Source organism: Diceros bicornis, chromosome 5 (genome assembly GCF_020826845.1).
Source record: "Diceros bicornis minor isolate mBicDic1 chromosome 5, mDicBic1.mat.cur, whole genome shotgun sequence".
NCBI lineage: Eukaryota > Metazoa > Chordata > Mammalia > Perissodactyla > Rhinocerotidae > Diceros > Diceros bicornis.
Window position 1 is genome coordinate 89,745,267 of NC_080744.1, and position 17,564 is coordinate 89,762,830.

The following is a 17,564-nucleotide window of genomic DNA, read 5'->3' on the forward strand; positions in this document are numbered from 1 at the left end:
AAGTCAGTTGTACATGACTGAGCCACGCTAGTCCTACAGAAGTTGCCAATACCCCTCAGGTCTCAGTAATCACTGTCTACCATTGTGACTGCTTGCTCCTTGCCAAGATACATATTTTCAGTTGATGGGTATAGGATAGTAAGGTTGTGCCAAAAATCACATCCCCAAATAAATAAAATAAAAATCATTAACAACCAAAAAAAAATTACTCTGACTCAGAAATGTTTTGATCAAGGAATATTTCTAAGGGGATTGCTTAGTCAGATCTTTTTTTTAACTTTAATCACATTTTATGAAATGTAGGACAGATTTTGGTTTTTTGGGCGAAGAAACTTGTCTGCCCATCTTTAAATTGCTGGTAAGATTATGTAATTATAAATAAGGGCAAGGAAAGAAGATTTATAAATGTTCATTTATAGGAATGTAACTTTCCTAAATCTAAAGAAGACCTCTGTGCATGTCACAATGGACTATTAGAATAAAATCTTAATATAATTTATTTTTGGTGATAAGAAACTTCTCTGTCACTTGGTGTAGGGAACATTTTTCTCTGCCAGAGTAGTGGCATGACCAGATTAGTAACAACCACAGAAAATTTTCCACATGAAATTGAGATGACAGTTCCATTTGTATTTGGATTATCAAGGTGAATTTTACTGTTCAGTCATCAGTTCCCGTTCAAGAAGTGTCAAAGCCTAAATTTGCCTCAGCTAGCATTTTGTTACTTCTTTCCTTCCTGTATTTGCTTGACCACATGGTGGTCGGGTAACAAAAACCACTACTGTTTCATCTGTTGAGCATAATTCTAAAGAAAACCTGTAAAAACTTTTTCTTAAGAAAAAGAATGCTAGTTCGTGATTATGTTTTGGTTTGGGAAGAAATAAAAGTTAAAACAAAAAATAACTTACTGGAATAGTTCAGTCTTATCAATTGCAGTGATAGGTGGATGCGAGTGTATAGTATGTTTTTAAGGAAACTCAGACTCTTCACAAAGGCTTTATCTCATTCTCAGCAGCTCTTTGCTTTTTGTCCTGAACAAATTCAAACATCTCTTACCTCTTTGATGATGGTCAAGATGGACTACCTAGCTTCAGCTGTTAATCTGTTCCCTTAAGCTTGTGAATTTACTTTTCCATATGCAAGTCAGCACCAAAGTCAGTAGTGAAAATAGAAGTACAATAGATATGGACTTGGATCTTGCCTTAGCTGCAGACCCATACAGAGGCGAGGGAAAACCATACAGCCATGTGATAAAGGAATAGCTCAGCAGAGGGTCAGAAATGACACCAGCTCCTGAAAGCAAACGAGCACTTTTCCATTTAACACAAAAGCAAAAACAAACACTTGAAACCTGAAGCTTGTTGTGTAAATAGTAAGGCACAGGAATCAATTTTTCAAATGCACCTTGTAACCCCTCTATTCTCTTCAGAAATGCCAGACACAAAAGCTGAAGATGAAGTGGATTTTCTGAGTAATACCAGGGAGAGTTCAGTTTCTGAAGAGGTGGCTATAGGAAGCATAGCTATGACACTGAAGCAAGGCCCGAAGACCCAGGCGGTAAGTGGCATCACATCTCTGCAAGCACAAAATGTGTGTAGCCTGGTCTGCTGTGTCTGATTAATGGTTTCGGTTTTTTTTATTTTGGGGTTTTTTTTTTCCACAGTAGTATTTTTCCCCTTCTCTCTTGTTCCATTATGTATAAACATGAATATGTTGTTGCAGTTGAGCTTTCATAAATGGTGTGCACCACATATCATACTTCTGGAACAGGCCCTCCTGCATGGATCCCTTGGAGATTATAATGAACAAGATTTTCTCTGTGAGCACAAGACTTTTCAGTTTGTCATCAAGGTTAACGTGTCGCAAAATGAAGATCACCATAAAAGGAGATCTATTGACCCTTTTTAAATCTGACTCTTCTTTCTTTATATAGAAACTGATAGCAAAAATGAGATTTTAACTTATAACTGAATACTGTCTAAAATATGTTGTCATTTTTAGTGATGAAAAAAGATTCAGTTAGTTTTTTATAACAGCTTTATTGAGATAAAGGTCACATACCATAAAATCCACCCATTCAAGTAAAGTGCACAGTTTAGTAGTTTTTAATATATTTGCAGAGTTCTGCAACTGTCACCACTGTCTTAATTTTAGAACGTTGTCAACGCAAAAGGAAACCCCATCCTCGTTAGCAGTCCTCCCCGTGCCCCCACCCAGCTCCTGGTAGTCACTAATCTCCTCTCTGCTACTATGGATTTGCCCATGCTCAAACTTCATATAAACGGAATGATACAATACGTAGTCTTTTGTGACTAGTTTCTTTCGCTTAGCATGCTGTTTCAAGGTTCATCCACGTTATAACGTTGATCAGTACTTCATTTCTTTTTGTTGCCAAGTAATATTCCATCGTATGGATAGAGACCACATTTTGTTGTACATTTGGATTGTTTCAACTTTTTGGCTGTTGTGAATAATACTGCTATGAACATTTGTGTACAAGTTTGTGTGGACATATGTTTTCATATACCTAGTAGTGGATTTGCTGGATCATTTGGTAATTCTGGATTTAATGTTCAATAAGTTTTTAAAATGTTTTTCTTTAGCATGTTGAGATTATTTTTATTCTTGTTTAAAGCTATTAACTTTTAAACCAAGGGAACTTAAACTTTATGAGAGAAATAGTGCTTTAAGCTTTAGATTCCATGCTGGTTAAAAAAAAAACTTTTGAAAGCTGAAAATCAAGTTACTGGACTAAATCATATTGCCTTTCAGAAAAATCAATCTTCCTTGGCTAGACTTGACAGTGTACTGTTTTTGCTCTTCAGAGGGCTAAGTGGTATTTTTTCTTAAAGTTACCCCAGAAGGTAAACAGAACTGTACCCTCCCAAACTGTTTCCAGTGTATGAACTGTGATAAACAAGCCTCATTTTATTAGAGTAAAGTGGTAAGGAGGTGCTGACTGTTCTAACCCGCCCCTTATTACAGATAGTATTCATGACTAATGCCTGGGTGGCTACTTGTTAGCAGGAATTATTCAGACAAATGTTTCTTTTGCCCCTGGGGAAAGAAAAGAGAACACACCCTGCATGGGTACATGCGTCTTTGTTTCCAGAAGCCCCTAAAAAAGGGAAGGAACAAACTCACATCCTTGAATTCACATGCTTCTGTTTCTTAGTCCTCCATCTGTAACATTGAAGTGATTAGTGTCATTGAACACAGCCTGATGCTTGGCCATAGACCCTTTGCTTTCTGATGAGGGATCTTTCAATCCTAATTGTATCTTGTCTATTATAAAGAAGAAAACAAAACATTATTTAAAAAAAAAAGTTCCTCCTCTCCTCATCTCTTTACTGTTCTCCTTTTTCCTCTAGTTTTCCTCTAGGAGTTGAGAGAGATGATATTCCTCTAGTTGGTCAGCATGCCTCATTTTAAAGATAAAAGAATGAGACCCTTTGGAGAGTCACATGACTAATAGTTCAAGGTCAGACCCTGCTACAATGAGAGCTTGGAGTTTGATCTCTAACTTGGACTTACACAGCAGGGCACATTCCTTCTTGACTCTTACCCCAGGCTCTGTGACTGGTGGATATATTCTAAGGAGTATCAGTAGGTTAGAACCATGTTATTTGTTTGTTGCTGGGAGGTCTCTGCCTTATACTTTGTGTCTGCCCTCACTTTGTATAGTTGGAGAAAGCATATGTTAATGGGATTTTTGGTTCTTGAAGGTTGTCAGGTCTAAATAGTGGAGATGTTTGTGTGCATAGCATTGTTGTAATGTGTAATGTGAAATCTAACCAGTTACCAATCCTTGCTGTTGCTTTGCTGAACTTACCCTTTTTGCTGTGAATTGAAAGGATAAAGCATGGACACACACTTTAATTTTTCCCATGTCCCATTTTCTCTTTTTTTCCCATTTAACTCTTCATATGATATACATTCATTATATAGGTTTTCACTGGGTCAAGAGAGAGAAGTCTGCAAACTTTTTTTTGTAAAGGACAGATAGTAAGTATTTTAGGCTTTGTGGGACATCTAGTCTGTCACAACTGGTCAACTTTGCTGTTATAGTGTGAAAGCAGCCACAGGCTGAATGTAAACAAGAGTGTGACTGTGTTCCAGTGAAACCTTATTTATAGACTCTAAGATTTGAATTTCAGAGAATGTTCATGTGTCATGAAATACTCTTTTTTGAATACATATTTTTTCAATCATTTAAAAATGTAAAATCTATTCTCAGGTTTTTTTCATGGGTTGTGCAAAAACAGGTGATGGGCCGCTGGGAGTCATTTGTGGGCCCCTGGCCTAGAGAATACCGAATACTTGTGCACCAATGGATGAAAAGAAGGAGAAAGCAAGTAGACTTCTTTTCTAAATTGTTTTGTTTGTTTTCTGGTGAAAGCTCTAGTTATTACACTGCAGGTTGGGAGGCAGAGTTCCAGTTCTGTGACTCTCCGAACCAGCTCTCTGACTTAGCTTCTGCAGAATTCAGCTTCCTTATCTCTATTCATCTTCTAGCCTTAACCTTCTGGAATCTGTGTTTGCAGTCTGAAAAGGGTTACTTGAGCTTGTGATTGTAGTTGAGGGTGGAGTGGCATTTGTTTAATATTATTTAATCCGATCTTTCTTACACATGCCCAGTCCCTGTGTTGGCCTTGGGAATAGGCCAGTCGTTGCTTCATTCAATCATTGTTTCACTGAATCATCCACTTCCAAATGTAAAACAGAATTTGTATATTTTATGCTTTGCTACTGTCTTGAAACCCTAGAATGGTGGTGCATTTATGGCAATTTTCTAATAAAAGTAAATAAAGAATCCATTTTAAATTCTTATAGGAGTCTTCCTGTTTTGTAATGTTCTCTAAACATATGCAATTGTCAGCACATAGGGACCTCAGTCGAGTGTGGCACTACCAAGTATTTGAAGAAAAAAGGTACAATTGGATTCCTATTTTCTTAGTCCAGTAGTATGATATCTGTCAAACAAACTGAGGAGTAATTTTTCATTCCGTAACCTGGTTGACACATCGTGCTGTAAATAAGCCCTTACTCTAGAGGTTAATAGTGCTTAAAATCATGATTCATAAAGGAATTAGGCAATATCTAGATTAATACTTTCTTATATTCTTAGAAAAAACACATGTATATGTTAAATGCTGCAGGTTTTTCCACAGACGATAGACAGTCCTAACATATTTCTTCACTGGGTTGAAATTTTTTCACAATTTAGGAGGCCAGGTCATTTACTCACACATAATATAGCCCATTCCCATTAGTAGTTTTATCAGCATTTTATGGTTGTAGTTTGTTATTAAGTATTGCCAAAGCTTTAAAACAAGTTACTGTTTCATATTCAGTGTTATCCTCTCTTACATACTCTGGTGATTTCAAGGTTCTCAGATTACCTTTGGTTGTCTTTTTTTTTTTTTTGTGAGAAAGATCAGCCCTGAGCTAACATCTGCCAATCTTCCTCTTTTTGCTGAGGAAGACTGGCCCTGGGCCAACATCCATGCCCATCTTCCTCCACTTTATATGGGACGCCTGCCACAGCATGGCCCGACAAGCGGTTGCGCCGGTGTGCGCCTGGGATCCAAACCGGCAGACCCTGGGCCGCCGCAGCGGAGCGTGTGCACTCAACAGCTTGCGCCACTGGGCCAGCCCCGGTTGTCTTCTTTTTTTCCCTCAATGAGTTATATATATTAAGCACTTAGAACAGAGCCTGACACGCAATAACTACAGCTTAGATTTATTATTATTATTAATTAGTTTCATAACTTCAGATTCTAATATTCTTTTTACTCATTTAAGTAACCAGTGGCATATGGTGGTTGCCAAAACAATCAAGACTCAGTTTCTGTTTCTTGAACATTGTTATAAAAGTTTCAGGAATAGCATCAGACATGAATTTAAGTCAAGAGACGTGGAGCTTGTTATACCTCTGAGACCTTTAGAATTTGAATGAACCTTGAAGATTATCTCAAGTCCAACACAACACTTTTGCTTTATAGGAGAAGAAATGGTTTCAGTATGGTTAAGTGACTTGCCTCATTTCCCATCTAGTTAATCCTGTAAGCTGGATTAGAACCTCAGTTCTATGTTAGTAATGTTTCTACTATACTATGGTTTCCAGAAGAGTCATCCTGAAGGTACACTTCTGGGGAATTCAGTTCACTTGGATGGGTTTTTGCATTTTAGACAAGTACCCGTGAATGATGCTTACCCACACTAAGATTCTAAAACCACTGCATTATACTCCTGTGCTTTCAAAGATGCTTGGAGAAATTCTGCTGGCCATTTTAGGACCTAAGCTGATTCACTTTAAAGTAAGTTTCAAGTTCTTATTATAATCTGTTTAGCTGCAGCTAAATACTGCCAAGATGGTGTTTGTCCAAAGAGTTTGCTTTTGGTGCAGAAATTACTAAGATTTTCCAGACCTGCCTTTTATTTCCTAAAGAATGATATGACTAGGTATAGAGATGACATTGAATACTTAAGTCCACAATAGAAAGCCTTCCAGGACCATTCACCTTGAGGATATGCTCCATGGTGGCCAGGAAAGAATTCTGACTCCTGCTTCCCTGCCCCAGTGTTGCAAACCAGCATTCTCCATGTCTTGAGGAATCTTTTGTCTTCAGTATGTGACCAGGTTCATTAGGAAGGAGCTTGCCTCCCTGGGCTATCTGTTCATTGAGGTATCTCTGTAATAATTCTGTTTCCAAATGCTCATTGCATAAGCTTTTTAGCCATATGGAACAGTTAATTCACCAAGCCAGTATATCTTGTCAGGATGCCCGTGGTCCTAGCAGCCAAACACTCAAGAACAAATATGTTCAAGCACAGCTATAAAATCCCATATGTTGAGTATTAGATTACTGGGAAAGTCTACTTTTCATTTAACACCTGCTCCCCCATCAAGAAAGCATTTTAAGTTAGAACCATGCTCCTCTTTTTTATAACTACACGGCCAAACATCAGATTAACTGAATTTTTATTCTTAATTATTTTTACAACAATATTAATATTTGTTTCTTCAAGGTTGTGGTAAGGGCAGTGTTGGACTATTTCTGGTTAATATCTTCTTGAAGTCTCTGTACTTTTATTATTCTTGATGGAACACTGTGTTTCTTTTCTTGTCTCAAGGGGGCGAGCTTGCATTTCCATCCCTAGTCCAGGAGTCTGGTTAAATGCTTTTGTTCTGTGTGGCTGTGCCCACCCTCCCTGCTCAGCTGCCATAGGAAAATATGACAGCTCTCAGGCTATTTGGTAACTGACCCGACAAGCCATGACACTGATATTCAAAGTGGCTTATACATCCTACTGTCTTATTCAACAGTTTTCAGTTTTTAAAAAGGTCCTTTTAAAAATGTCTCTGCTATCATATTTATATATATAGTTTCATGGTGTATGTGTCACCTAGGAAAAGACAAATTGGCCTCTTTATGAGTCGCCAATAAGTCTTCTCTGCATGTATTTGGCATTTACGAGAACCAGCCCTCCCGCCATCATCCCTTTTGAGTTTAAAGCTAGAGCTAGCTTCAAAGAGCTAGCTTCCACAAGGAAATTTACTCCTCAGCTTTTTCATACAAATTTTTTGAAGATAACCCTTTCTCTGTGTCTCCTCTGAAGTAGAGAGTTTCTGGGAAGTTCTGCAAATGTTCTTCTAGAGTAGGTAGTTTCAAAAAAGAAGTGCCTTGAGGAACCCCAGATCATAAAGCCACAAGTAGAAAACCTATAACCTTAATGTAAAAATATCTGTAGATGTTATATATAAGGGTATAATTTAATGATCTAGCTGTACATTTTTAAGTGACCTTGAGCAAGTTATTTAATTTCTCTGGTCTCTATTTTCTCTTTTGTATAATGGTTAGATGATCTCTAAAGTTTCTTCCAGCTCTTAATTTTTGACCAGTGTATGATTCTAAAATGATTGGAATAAATTCATACGTGTTGGGGTGTGTAATTTATGTGTTGGACCAAAAGGACAATCACAAGGGACTTGTTAAAATCACACTTTCTTTAATAGCCAAATTCTTAACTAATCACTTTTTCCCTGAACATTTTCCAAGGTGTTTTGCTCTGGAATCTTAAAATAAATTACATTAGTAATCCACTTTTTTCTCTCGTAGAACTGTGTAACCATAGGTCATATGTGCGTTTGGAGGGGGTGTGTGTTTTTTTTTTCCTCCTGTTGTGACAAAAGAACCAGATCTGATTCTTATCATTCTTTCCGCTCATTTCTTACACTCTTCATTTCACTTCTGTTCATTTTTATCTCATTATATTGACAGCCAAGGATGGTGACCAAGCGTAGTGGAAAGTTATGGAGCCCACTAAACCAAGGTTTTCATCCCAGTTCTGCCACTTTGATCCATTTGTTTAGAGGCTCTGTTTCCTCACCTGTAGGTTTGAGATGATGCCTACTTCAAGGGTGATTTGTACTAACTAGAGTTGGTATAGTGTCTAGCTTGTAATAGGCATTTTATAAGCAGTAGATGTAATTCTAATCTCATTTTAAACTAAATCACAATTATCAGACCCCCTCTTAAGGCTCTGTGGATGAATAATTTTAGATAGATGATGGTTAAAATGGTCTTAGAAGAAATTATATGAGGCCACAGTGGTACTCATTTAAATTATTGTGTTTACTGTGAGGGTGCACTAATTTATTCACTACTTAATTCAACAAATGTTCATTGAACTCTGCTAGGCCTTAGATATGATGAAATGAAAATAGGTCAGTCTCTGCGTTCAAAGGCTCATATTCCCGTGGTAAGAGATGATTATTAAACCAATATAGCTGAACATAGGATTACTTATGAATAGATATCTTTCAGTGAGATAGACGGTAAATTCTTCACTCTAAGCTCCTGTTTACCCCCTTAGGAAGGGAAGTTTCTAGAGAATGGTGTTTTATTTTTATACCATTTACCTCAAGTGACTTTCTAAGTTTCATTTTAAAAGCTGATTCTCTTTTGTGGAAGTGGAAATATGTGCGTTGTGAGTCAGAAACACAAGCTTGAATTGTAATGTAACCATTATTTCCACCAGTAGACTTGGAAGGGCCACCGTGAGGTGGTCTCTTAGAAAAACTAATATATTGCTTCTGATCCTAAGTTCTGTGTTCAGCTTACTGACATAAATATGACTTCATGGCTGCTTGTTTTTTGTCTCTTAAAAGAGAAGGCTTCCATAGTAGAAAAACTATAAGGAAAATGCCATTCGATCTGTGAAGAAAGGCCTGGGTCCTTCTCAGGGATATACATGATTGGGGAAGTTTTAGATTTCTCATATTAGGTTTTGATTGTGTATTTTAAGAAGATGCCTGCTGATGCCTTGCTGGTTGGCCACCATAAGAGTAAAGTTGCACGCTGTGTATAGAATTGTTTTCTTTATCCATAAAAGGTTTCAGACGTACTGATTTCAGATGTTTTTGGCCTCTGAGGCTGCTCAATTTTGTGATATAGCTTGTGGCTTTGATTTCAATTCATTTACTCATTTAGTAAACATTAAACGGATGCCTTACCCTTTCAAGGTATTGCATCAAATATCTAGGGAATTTTAAAAAGTTAGATATTGTCTCTGCCCCTGGTGTAGTTAGAATCTAGTTAGATAAAGCACATACAGATAGAATCACAGTATGTGAATACAGTGTGTGTTACATGCCATAAGGCACTATTAACCTGCTGTAGCAGTTCACAGAGAGATGAATCTGTCTTGAGAAGTGCTTGTTTGAAACATCACGTTTCCACGGTTGCCTTGGTGATAACCGAGTTGTAACACATGTGGTATACATATTCATTGATTGGAAAGACTAGGGATCAATTCAGGGAGCCTTTGATGTGCTTTCCAGCTTCATAGTTCTTTTTTTGCTTTCACGTTGTCCTTCACCCCTCAAAGATCATAGAATTGCCTAAAAATCGCCAGAAATGCCCCAATTTGCAGGGTAACTGATCTGGCGATGATCTAGGTTAAAAAAAATCGCATTAGGAAACTGAGAAAAGTAACATTTACTGAGAGAAGTATGAAGAATGGAAGTATTCTATTCTTGTGAACCATGTGGGAATTAAAAAGAGTGTTGCTTCTGGTTGAATATTTCCATTCAGCCAGTATAACTGTATTCTCCCTCCTTGCCTCTTTCATTTCATGCAGTGATCGAGACATTTTGCTTCCTTCTGAGAACCCCCAAAGCCCTGTCACTGCTTGTGGACCCAAAGGATTGTTGTGATGGTGATCTTAAGTGTTACTCCAGTGCCACATATGTAGTCTTCCAAAGAAAGTCAGTTGATGGTGAAAATACCTTCTGTAAAGTTCAAACAGAATACTCTTATGAGCACATTTAAAATATGCCTCACTCAGAAGTCAGAAAAATACTTATTATGTTGCTCTTCCTTATGTGTAGTTGGCATTCTGGCCTGACTGAGTCATCAGGATTGATATATATTTACGAGTTTTGAAAGCCTAGTCATTCTGGGGTTGAAGTTTGGGGTTGAACTGAGTTGTAGACATGAAACAGATTTTTCGTGTGTGGTTCTTGGATTTCTGTTGAAGATAGTTGCAGAAGATGATTTCTGAAATTGTTTGAACCAATTACAGTAGGAATAATTGGAATAAGTGTATAGCTTCCCAAAGTGGACGTTGTGGAATATATTTATTGGAATGTATAAATTTGATTTTGAACTTTCATTAAGTGAGATATATACACGTGTGTGTGTGTTTCTTTTACTACACAGAACATGAAGATACCTTGCGAGTGGTATAGCGTCTGGGAAATTTCTGCTAAACTCCTTCCCTGAGGCGATAAAAAAAATTAGAGAGAGGGATAACAAGTGAAAAACTAAATTCTGTTGCTTGGAATCTGCTTGAGGAAAGATAGGCCATTAGAAAAATGTTGTTCAGTTGGAGATGTCCCACCGCCCCTTTGGTTTGTTTGCAAAAATAGAGAGCATAGGATCATAAGATTTGTAATGGAACCATTTAAAGGTCTTTTCTGTTTATATTCCAGATTCTGTAACTACAGGAATCCAGAATCTTCCAGAAATAATTGTTCTCCTTATAGAATCTTAGTGTAAGGAGGAATTGTAGTCTCTATCTTGCAGTCTGTACTCTTTAATTTGCAAGGAAGGAACTTGAGCCCAGAGCGCTCCAAGAGCCTGCCATTGGTCTGCCCCGCTGTTTAGTGCCAGAGTCAGACCTAAGACCCTGAACCGTAGAGCCTTGCTGTGGACCAGCCTCTCCCTTCTTGCCCATCTCTACCTTAGAGATCACCTCATTTCACTGAAATCAGCTCCTCAGTGTCACACCATATGCTGAGGCACCCTGCGACCCTCTCCGGTGTTTCTACCGATTCCCAGGCCTGTGCTTACTCTGCTGTGGAAATCCTTAAATAGGACCACCTTTACTGATCGTTGACCCTCCTCTGTTTAATTAAATCCTCACCCCATACATTGAGAGAATTATGGGAAGGGCACAGCTGAATCTGTACACTGAATCCTGTGTTGTGGTTGACAAGCTGTGTGCATCTGCTGCTCTGGTGGCTCTGCTGCACTTCCTTCTAGCAAACTGCCGTCTCCTGTAAATTCTTGGAGATTTGTGGCTGGGTCTCATGCAGATCACAGTGTAGGGTGAGCTGAATAGATTTAACTATTAGTTAACTATTTAGTCTCACCCCCTTGTTGCCTTCTCCTTTCTAGAACATGGTGTCTTTATTTTTATGAGTGTTTGTTCTGTGTTACCTTCCCTGTAATTTAATGAAAATTGTTACCAACCAAGGGAGGGGGGTGGGGGGGTCTTTGGTTCCAAATGAGCCTGCATGAGTTGGTCAGGAGTCCAAGTTTGTTTTAATGATGTTTTCTGGCAGTGCCACAGTAGATGAATGATGTGAAAAGGGGAGGAGCCTTGTGCTTGCGTGTCCTTCACTAGGGATATATCCCAGTAGCCCTGGGAGAAGCAGAATTGTAGGATCCTCTTTCCAATGCCCTTTCTCCTTCTGTTACCATGAAAATAATAACTTATGGAAAATGTGCTTGTGGTCTCTTTTACTTCTGATATCATCAACTTATTTCTTTGCCATTCTTCCTCATTTTGCCACCAAAAATTGTATCGTATTCATTTTCCCCATTGAATCATCTACAAGCCAAGCTCTTTTTAGGCCTGGGGACACAGTGGGTTGGCATCAGGCCTCTCCCTGCCAGAGGTGGCTAAAGAAGAACCAGAACCACTGCCTCAGCTATAGGCCTCTTGAGATTGGACCGGGGCCTGGACCAGTCTGGAGGGGGCTGCATGACAAGAAGCACCAGAGCCCAAGTAGTGTGTAATCTCCACTTTGTGGCCAACAGACATTCATTCTAAGAGACTCAGGAGTTTTTTCTCTCATTCCACCCCTATGAGGCCAGGGATTGTGGGAAGCCACAGACTGGCTTGTCAGCAGGGGAAGCATGGAGAGAGCACATATATATCCATGCATGAGTTCCTTACTTTAAACATTTATAACAAAGATTCCAACAAGAAATTATGCTGTTAGAACATATTCCCTTCCTACAGGAATTACTTGTTGTGCATTTCCAAAACTAAATTGAGCCTTTAATTTGCACACATCCACTGTTTTATGTGCAGAACGTTGTATTAGAAACTGGGAATGCCATAATGGGTAAAATGAATAAGATTTATCCCATCCCTCAAGAAGCTCTGTTGGGAGAGACAGAGAAATGAACCAGGAGTTGACACCTGGGTCGTGAGAACTCAGAAAAGGAAGTATCTAATGTTTAGGCCTGTCTATACGAATGTCCCTTGTACTGTTCACTTTTGGTGGTATTATACCATCAGGCATTAAGTGGAATTCTGCTGAAACGTTTCACTCAAGGGATTTTCCTTTGTTGACAGCCTTGCTGGCCTTAAAATAGAGTCAGTCTTTTCATTCCGGTTCCAGAAAGTGATGCATGTGTCATGTTTGTTTTGCCATGGAACAGTTCCTGTCCCTATCACCATCAAATACAGCACAATAGGCCATGTTCCTTCCTAGGAGTCATTAGGTTTCCCTAATGGGATGATCTAAAGGAGGAAAATAGAGCTCTGGCCCTCCTCCCTCATTAGTGCTGAAACCTAGTGCTGTATCTGCTTCACATCAAACTCAGTGGATTGTTTTTCTCCTTGTCTGACTGTTCTTTCCTCCTTGAGTCAGGAAAAGGATTTAAATCCTGGCTTTCTTGACATGGAACTTGAATGCAGTTGCTGTTGCAGCTGAACCCATGACAAGGCATACCTGCAAGCTGTGAGGAGTAATATTGTTTCCAGATGGGCGTATAATATAACGTGTATAGCGCTCTTAGGTTTGCTTTTTAAGTCAAAAAGACTGTGTCCTTTAGGCTTTAAGAAAGAGTTTGTTGTTGGCACACCCCACTCTACCCCCGTGGCCCCCCAGGCTTCTGTGAAGCCAGTGGAGCTTCTTTAGAGATGCTGGGCCATGGTCAATACAGATGATTGACATCGCTGCCTAGTGTCATAGTTACAATGTATTTCTACCTACTCAGTTTGGTTTCAGTCTCACACTGGGAGGAGCAACTGTGCTTTTAGCTGTCCCTGGAGCCGGAGTGGGGGGCAAGCTCATCAGAGCCTAATAATGCCAAGTTTCCTTATCTTTGTTTTATTCCTGATGGGAACCTGTACTGCTGTGTGTCTGTTTCTTAGCATGACTCTCTGGGAAGGAGCAGGGGTTAAATAAAAACAAAGTAATGCATGCCCTTTTAAGAATACGATCTCTGAATCTGTCTTGTTTTTTAAAACTTTGACTCACCCTATGGGTTATCTAATGCTAGCCATTTATTAGTGGACAAACATGAAGGTGCCCTGAAATATGACTGATGTGAAAAGTTGCCTTGATCATTCCTCCCCTTTTAAGGCTAGTTAGTGGGAGCTTGGAGCAGGAAGAGGGAGGTTAGCAAAAAAGAAAGGGAAGATGAGGAAGAGCATTAATGTGGGGATTGGGGAGGCAGAAGGATAGCTAAGCATAAGTCTCTACAGCATCTGCAACTGACCAAGCTCTAAAGGCATGAAATGGCAACAGCTGTGAAAAGACCCAAGTTGTCTAATTCTTCTAGCAGTTCTTCCTATAACTTCTGTAATTTATTGCCCCAGCATCGAGTGGGGAAGATGGGAATATAAAGTGAAATTTTTAAAAAAGAAGAAAGGGCTGCCTGACTCTTCTTCCTCTGAAAAGGATTTTATCACATAAACAACTAATTTAGTCTAATGAAAGGAGATAATTACACAAATCTAAATAAGTAAAAAGTGGAAATTGTCAAATAGTTTTAAAAGCAAGGCTCTTATTGTTCGATATACAGTTACTCAGAGATTTCAACAGCTATTGTTAAGTGAGGCACTGCTGGGCCATCTTTAATATAATAGAAAGGACTTTAAATATTGGCATTCATTTTCACAAAACAAATGTTCCTTTAGGAAGTTCTTTTTAATGAACAAATAGTAATTAAAACATTTGACAAATGCCTGTCATTGATTTTAAATTTTAACAAGGTGGCCTTCTAAAAGGGATATGTCCCGTACCCCCCACGCGCCCCCCCCCCCCCCCGCAAAAAAAAAAACACACACATATATTCCGATGACCACAAGCAGTAGCTGAGCAGAGAACTCAGCTTTGGCAGGGAGACAAAATTGTATGAAGTCTTCTACCATGCGTTTTTGTTTTTGTTGAAGATTGGCACTGCACTAACGTCTATTGCCAATCTTCCTCTTTTTCTTTCTTCTCCTCAAAGACCCAGTACGTAGTTGTGTATCATAGTTGTAGAGTTGTAGCTCTTCTGTGTGGGATGCTGCCTCAGCATGGCTTGATGAGCAGTGAGTAGGTCTGTGCCCAGGATCCGAACCAGCGAACCCCAGGCCGCCGAAGCGGAATGTGCGAACTTAACCGCTAGGCCACCAGGCCAGCCCCGTTTTCAACCATGTTTCCATTGCTTAGAATTGTGGCTTGTGGTTCCTCGTGATATTACCTGCCCCAGGAGTGAAGACCATCTTATAATTAGATTAGAATATTTCCACTCTGTGGAACCGTTGACACTGAATCTTTTTGGAATACAGAGTTTTCAGGTAGCTGGAGGTAAAGCCTTAAGTGCTGGAGCTTCAATTTGGAAGTCTTTGCTGTAGTTACTTGTAAAATAACTGTGTACTTGGATGACTTCTTAAACACTGAACACAATGTATCCTCTTCTTGATGGCTCAGAATTATCATTATGGCTGTCATTGACTGTTATGTAATAAAGATGTGCATCAGTGGGCACTAAACCTACTAGTAGTACGGGAACTTGGAATAAAGAGTTACTCGTGTTGGTTTACGTGTTGGTCATTGGCCCCAATCTCTCAAAAATGGAATGAGACATATTAAGCCATGTGGTCTATTAGGAAGTGCCTTTCAGTTAAATTCATTCTTACATAGACCACGGAAACAGTCGTTTCCTAAAGAATTATATTCATCCTTCAGAAAGCCATCTTTGCTTTTCATCTCTGCTCTAGTTACTCTTAATGCATCAGCTTCATTAAAAATATTATGAAATTGTTTGGGCCTCACTTTATAGCTAAAGGCATCAGGTTTCATACAGTCCCTGAAGGTTGAAAGCCCTCATCCAGATTTTTCCCTCTTCTCCAAACCAAAAAAAAATTTTTTCTGTCAAATTTAACTTAATGCTTCAAACTTCTGATTTAGAAGGTCCATCCCCTCATCTTCTCTCACCTGGATTCTTTGGTTTCCTTACCACTAATCTCTTTCTACCTTACAACCCAGCAGTTCTCCAAATTTTTGGTCTCAAGATTCCTTTATACTTTAAAAAATTATTAAAAACTCCAAAGAAATTTCATCTGTGTGGGTTATAGCTATAAATATTTACTATATTAGGAATTAAAACTGATACATTTTAAAAGTATTAATTATATTTATAATAACAATAATGAACCCATTGCTTGTTAACATAAAGAGCATATGTTTATGAAAAGTAACTTTTCCAAAACAAAAACAAAATTAGAACAGTGATGTTGTTTTAATCTAACTTCCAGCTTAATAGAAAACAGTTGGATTCTCATAGCTCTTACACATTCACCCTGTTGCAATATGTTGTTTTGGTTGAAGTAGATAAAGAAAATTCAGCCTAACACAGATATATGCTTCAAAAAGGGAGGAATATTTTAGTAGTTTTATCAGATAATTGTGATATTCTTCTTTGATACTACATCAGAATTGACAAATGACACGTTCTTAAAAGTTATTTGCCATGTGGAATCTGAAATCCTATCACTGAACTTTTTATACTCGTACATTAAAATCTACTGTTCTGTCTTGTACTTTGAATGATTTTTTATCCATGCATGATTTTCTAACATCATGCATTGGTCATTTGGAAAATATTGATTCACTGAGTAATACAGCTCTTCTAAATGTTGAACATTTCATTCTACAATATCAGAAAATCACATTTGTTAATATCGCCACCAATCTCATTGGAAATGTCTTTAAGTATTGGTAACTGGCAAGTTCACAGTGTCAGATACAGGTTTTCCAAAATTCTCATTTTCACCTGAAAGTCTGAATTTTATCAGCAATAAATACTGCCAGTTTTTCCTCTTGAGAGACAGGTTCACGTTGTTCATTTCCAAGAAAATACCCAGGTTCTGAATAACCTTTGTTTTTCAGTCATTCTTTCAAGTAAAAATGTTGTTCCATGAAGAGGGCGGCTAGATCAGCTTACAACTGAAAGCAGTTTCACAAGTAATGTTCCTCAAGATAGCCATCATACCTCTGTGTGTAGAGGTATTTTATGTCTACTTGCCATTTGCCACAAAGAGTATTAAAAAGATGTGTACCTGAAGGTTGAATTCTAATGAAATTAATAATGTTTACAGCTTCATCAAGGACATTCCATGTGAAAGTGTTTTTGTTGAAACGGTGAGTGTGTGAAAGTGAAGAATATAATGACTACTGGTTCACTTTGGTACCTCTGCCTTGATTTGTGCTAAGGTCCATCAGTGCAAATATCAACACAGTAAAAAGGGCAAACAGCATCTTAGTATTACTATGAAAATAGTTTTGACCCTACACGTACCCTGAAAAGATCGCTGGGACCCTGCAGGTTTTGCAGACCACACCTTGAGAACCACTGCTCTAGCTCATGTTACAATTCTTGCTAAAAGTCAGTCAGATAGCTCCTTAGTTTTCAAACTTTGTGGTGTGGCACGCATGGACTTCACAAGCTAGCCCTGAGGTAACTTGTACAGTCCCATAAGCTATGCTGTTCTGTTGTCTAGTCCACCCGCCAGCCACACCAGACTCCTCTTCCTCCATTAAAATCCATGGCTATACTTGCTCGTTGGTATTCTCTGCCTGAAATGCATCCTTGGAGTCTACCTGGGTACTGTTTGTTTTTAAGACCCTCCTCAGAGGTGCTGTGTTGTCCTGTGCTGCCCTCTTCACTCTCAGGTCTCCTGTGTCCTCTTCTCTCACCCCACACTGGAGCATAGAGCGGAGGAGTTGTGACGTGAGCCATGAGTCCTGCACAGTACTGCGTCGGGGC

General features: G+C 38.8%; 1 protein-coding gene across 6 annotated transcripts in view; it reads left to right on the forward strand.

Moving 5' to 3' along the window:
• AKAP13 (A-kinase anchoring protein 13) overlaps positions 1-17,564 on the forward strand; it is a 341,772-nt gene that overhangs the window by 190,513 nt on the left and 133,695 nt on the right. For all 6 annotated transcript variants that reach the window (XM_058542397.1, XM_058542391.1, XM_058542392.1 and 3 more), the window contains exon 8: positions 1,430-1,557. In XM_058542397.1, coding sequence (XP_058398380.1) covers positions 1,430-1,557 — 128 coding nt within the window. The remainder of the gene's footprint in view (positions 1-1,429; positions 1,558-17,564) is intronic.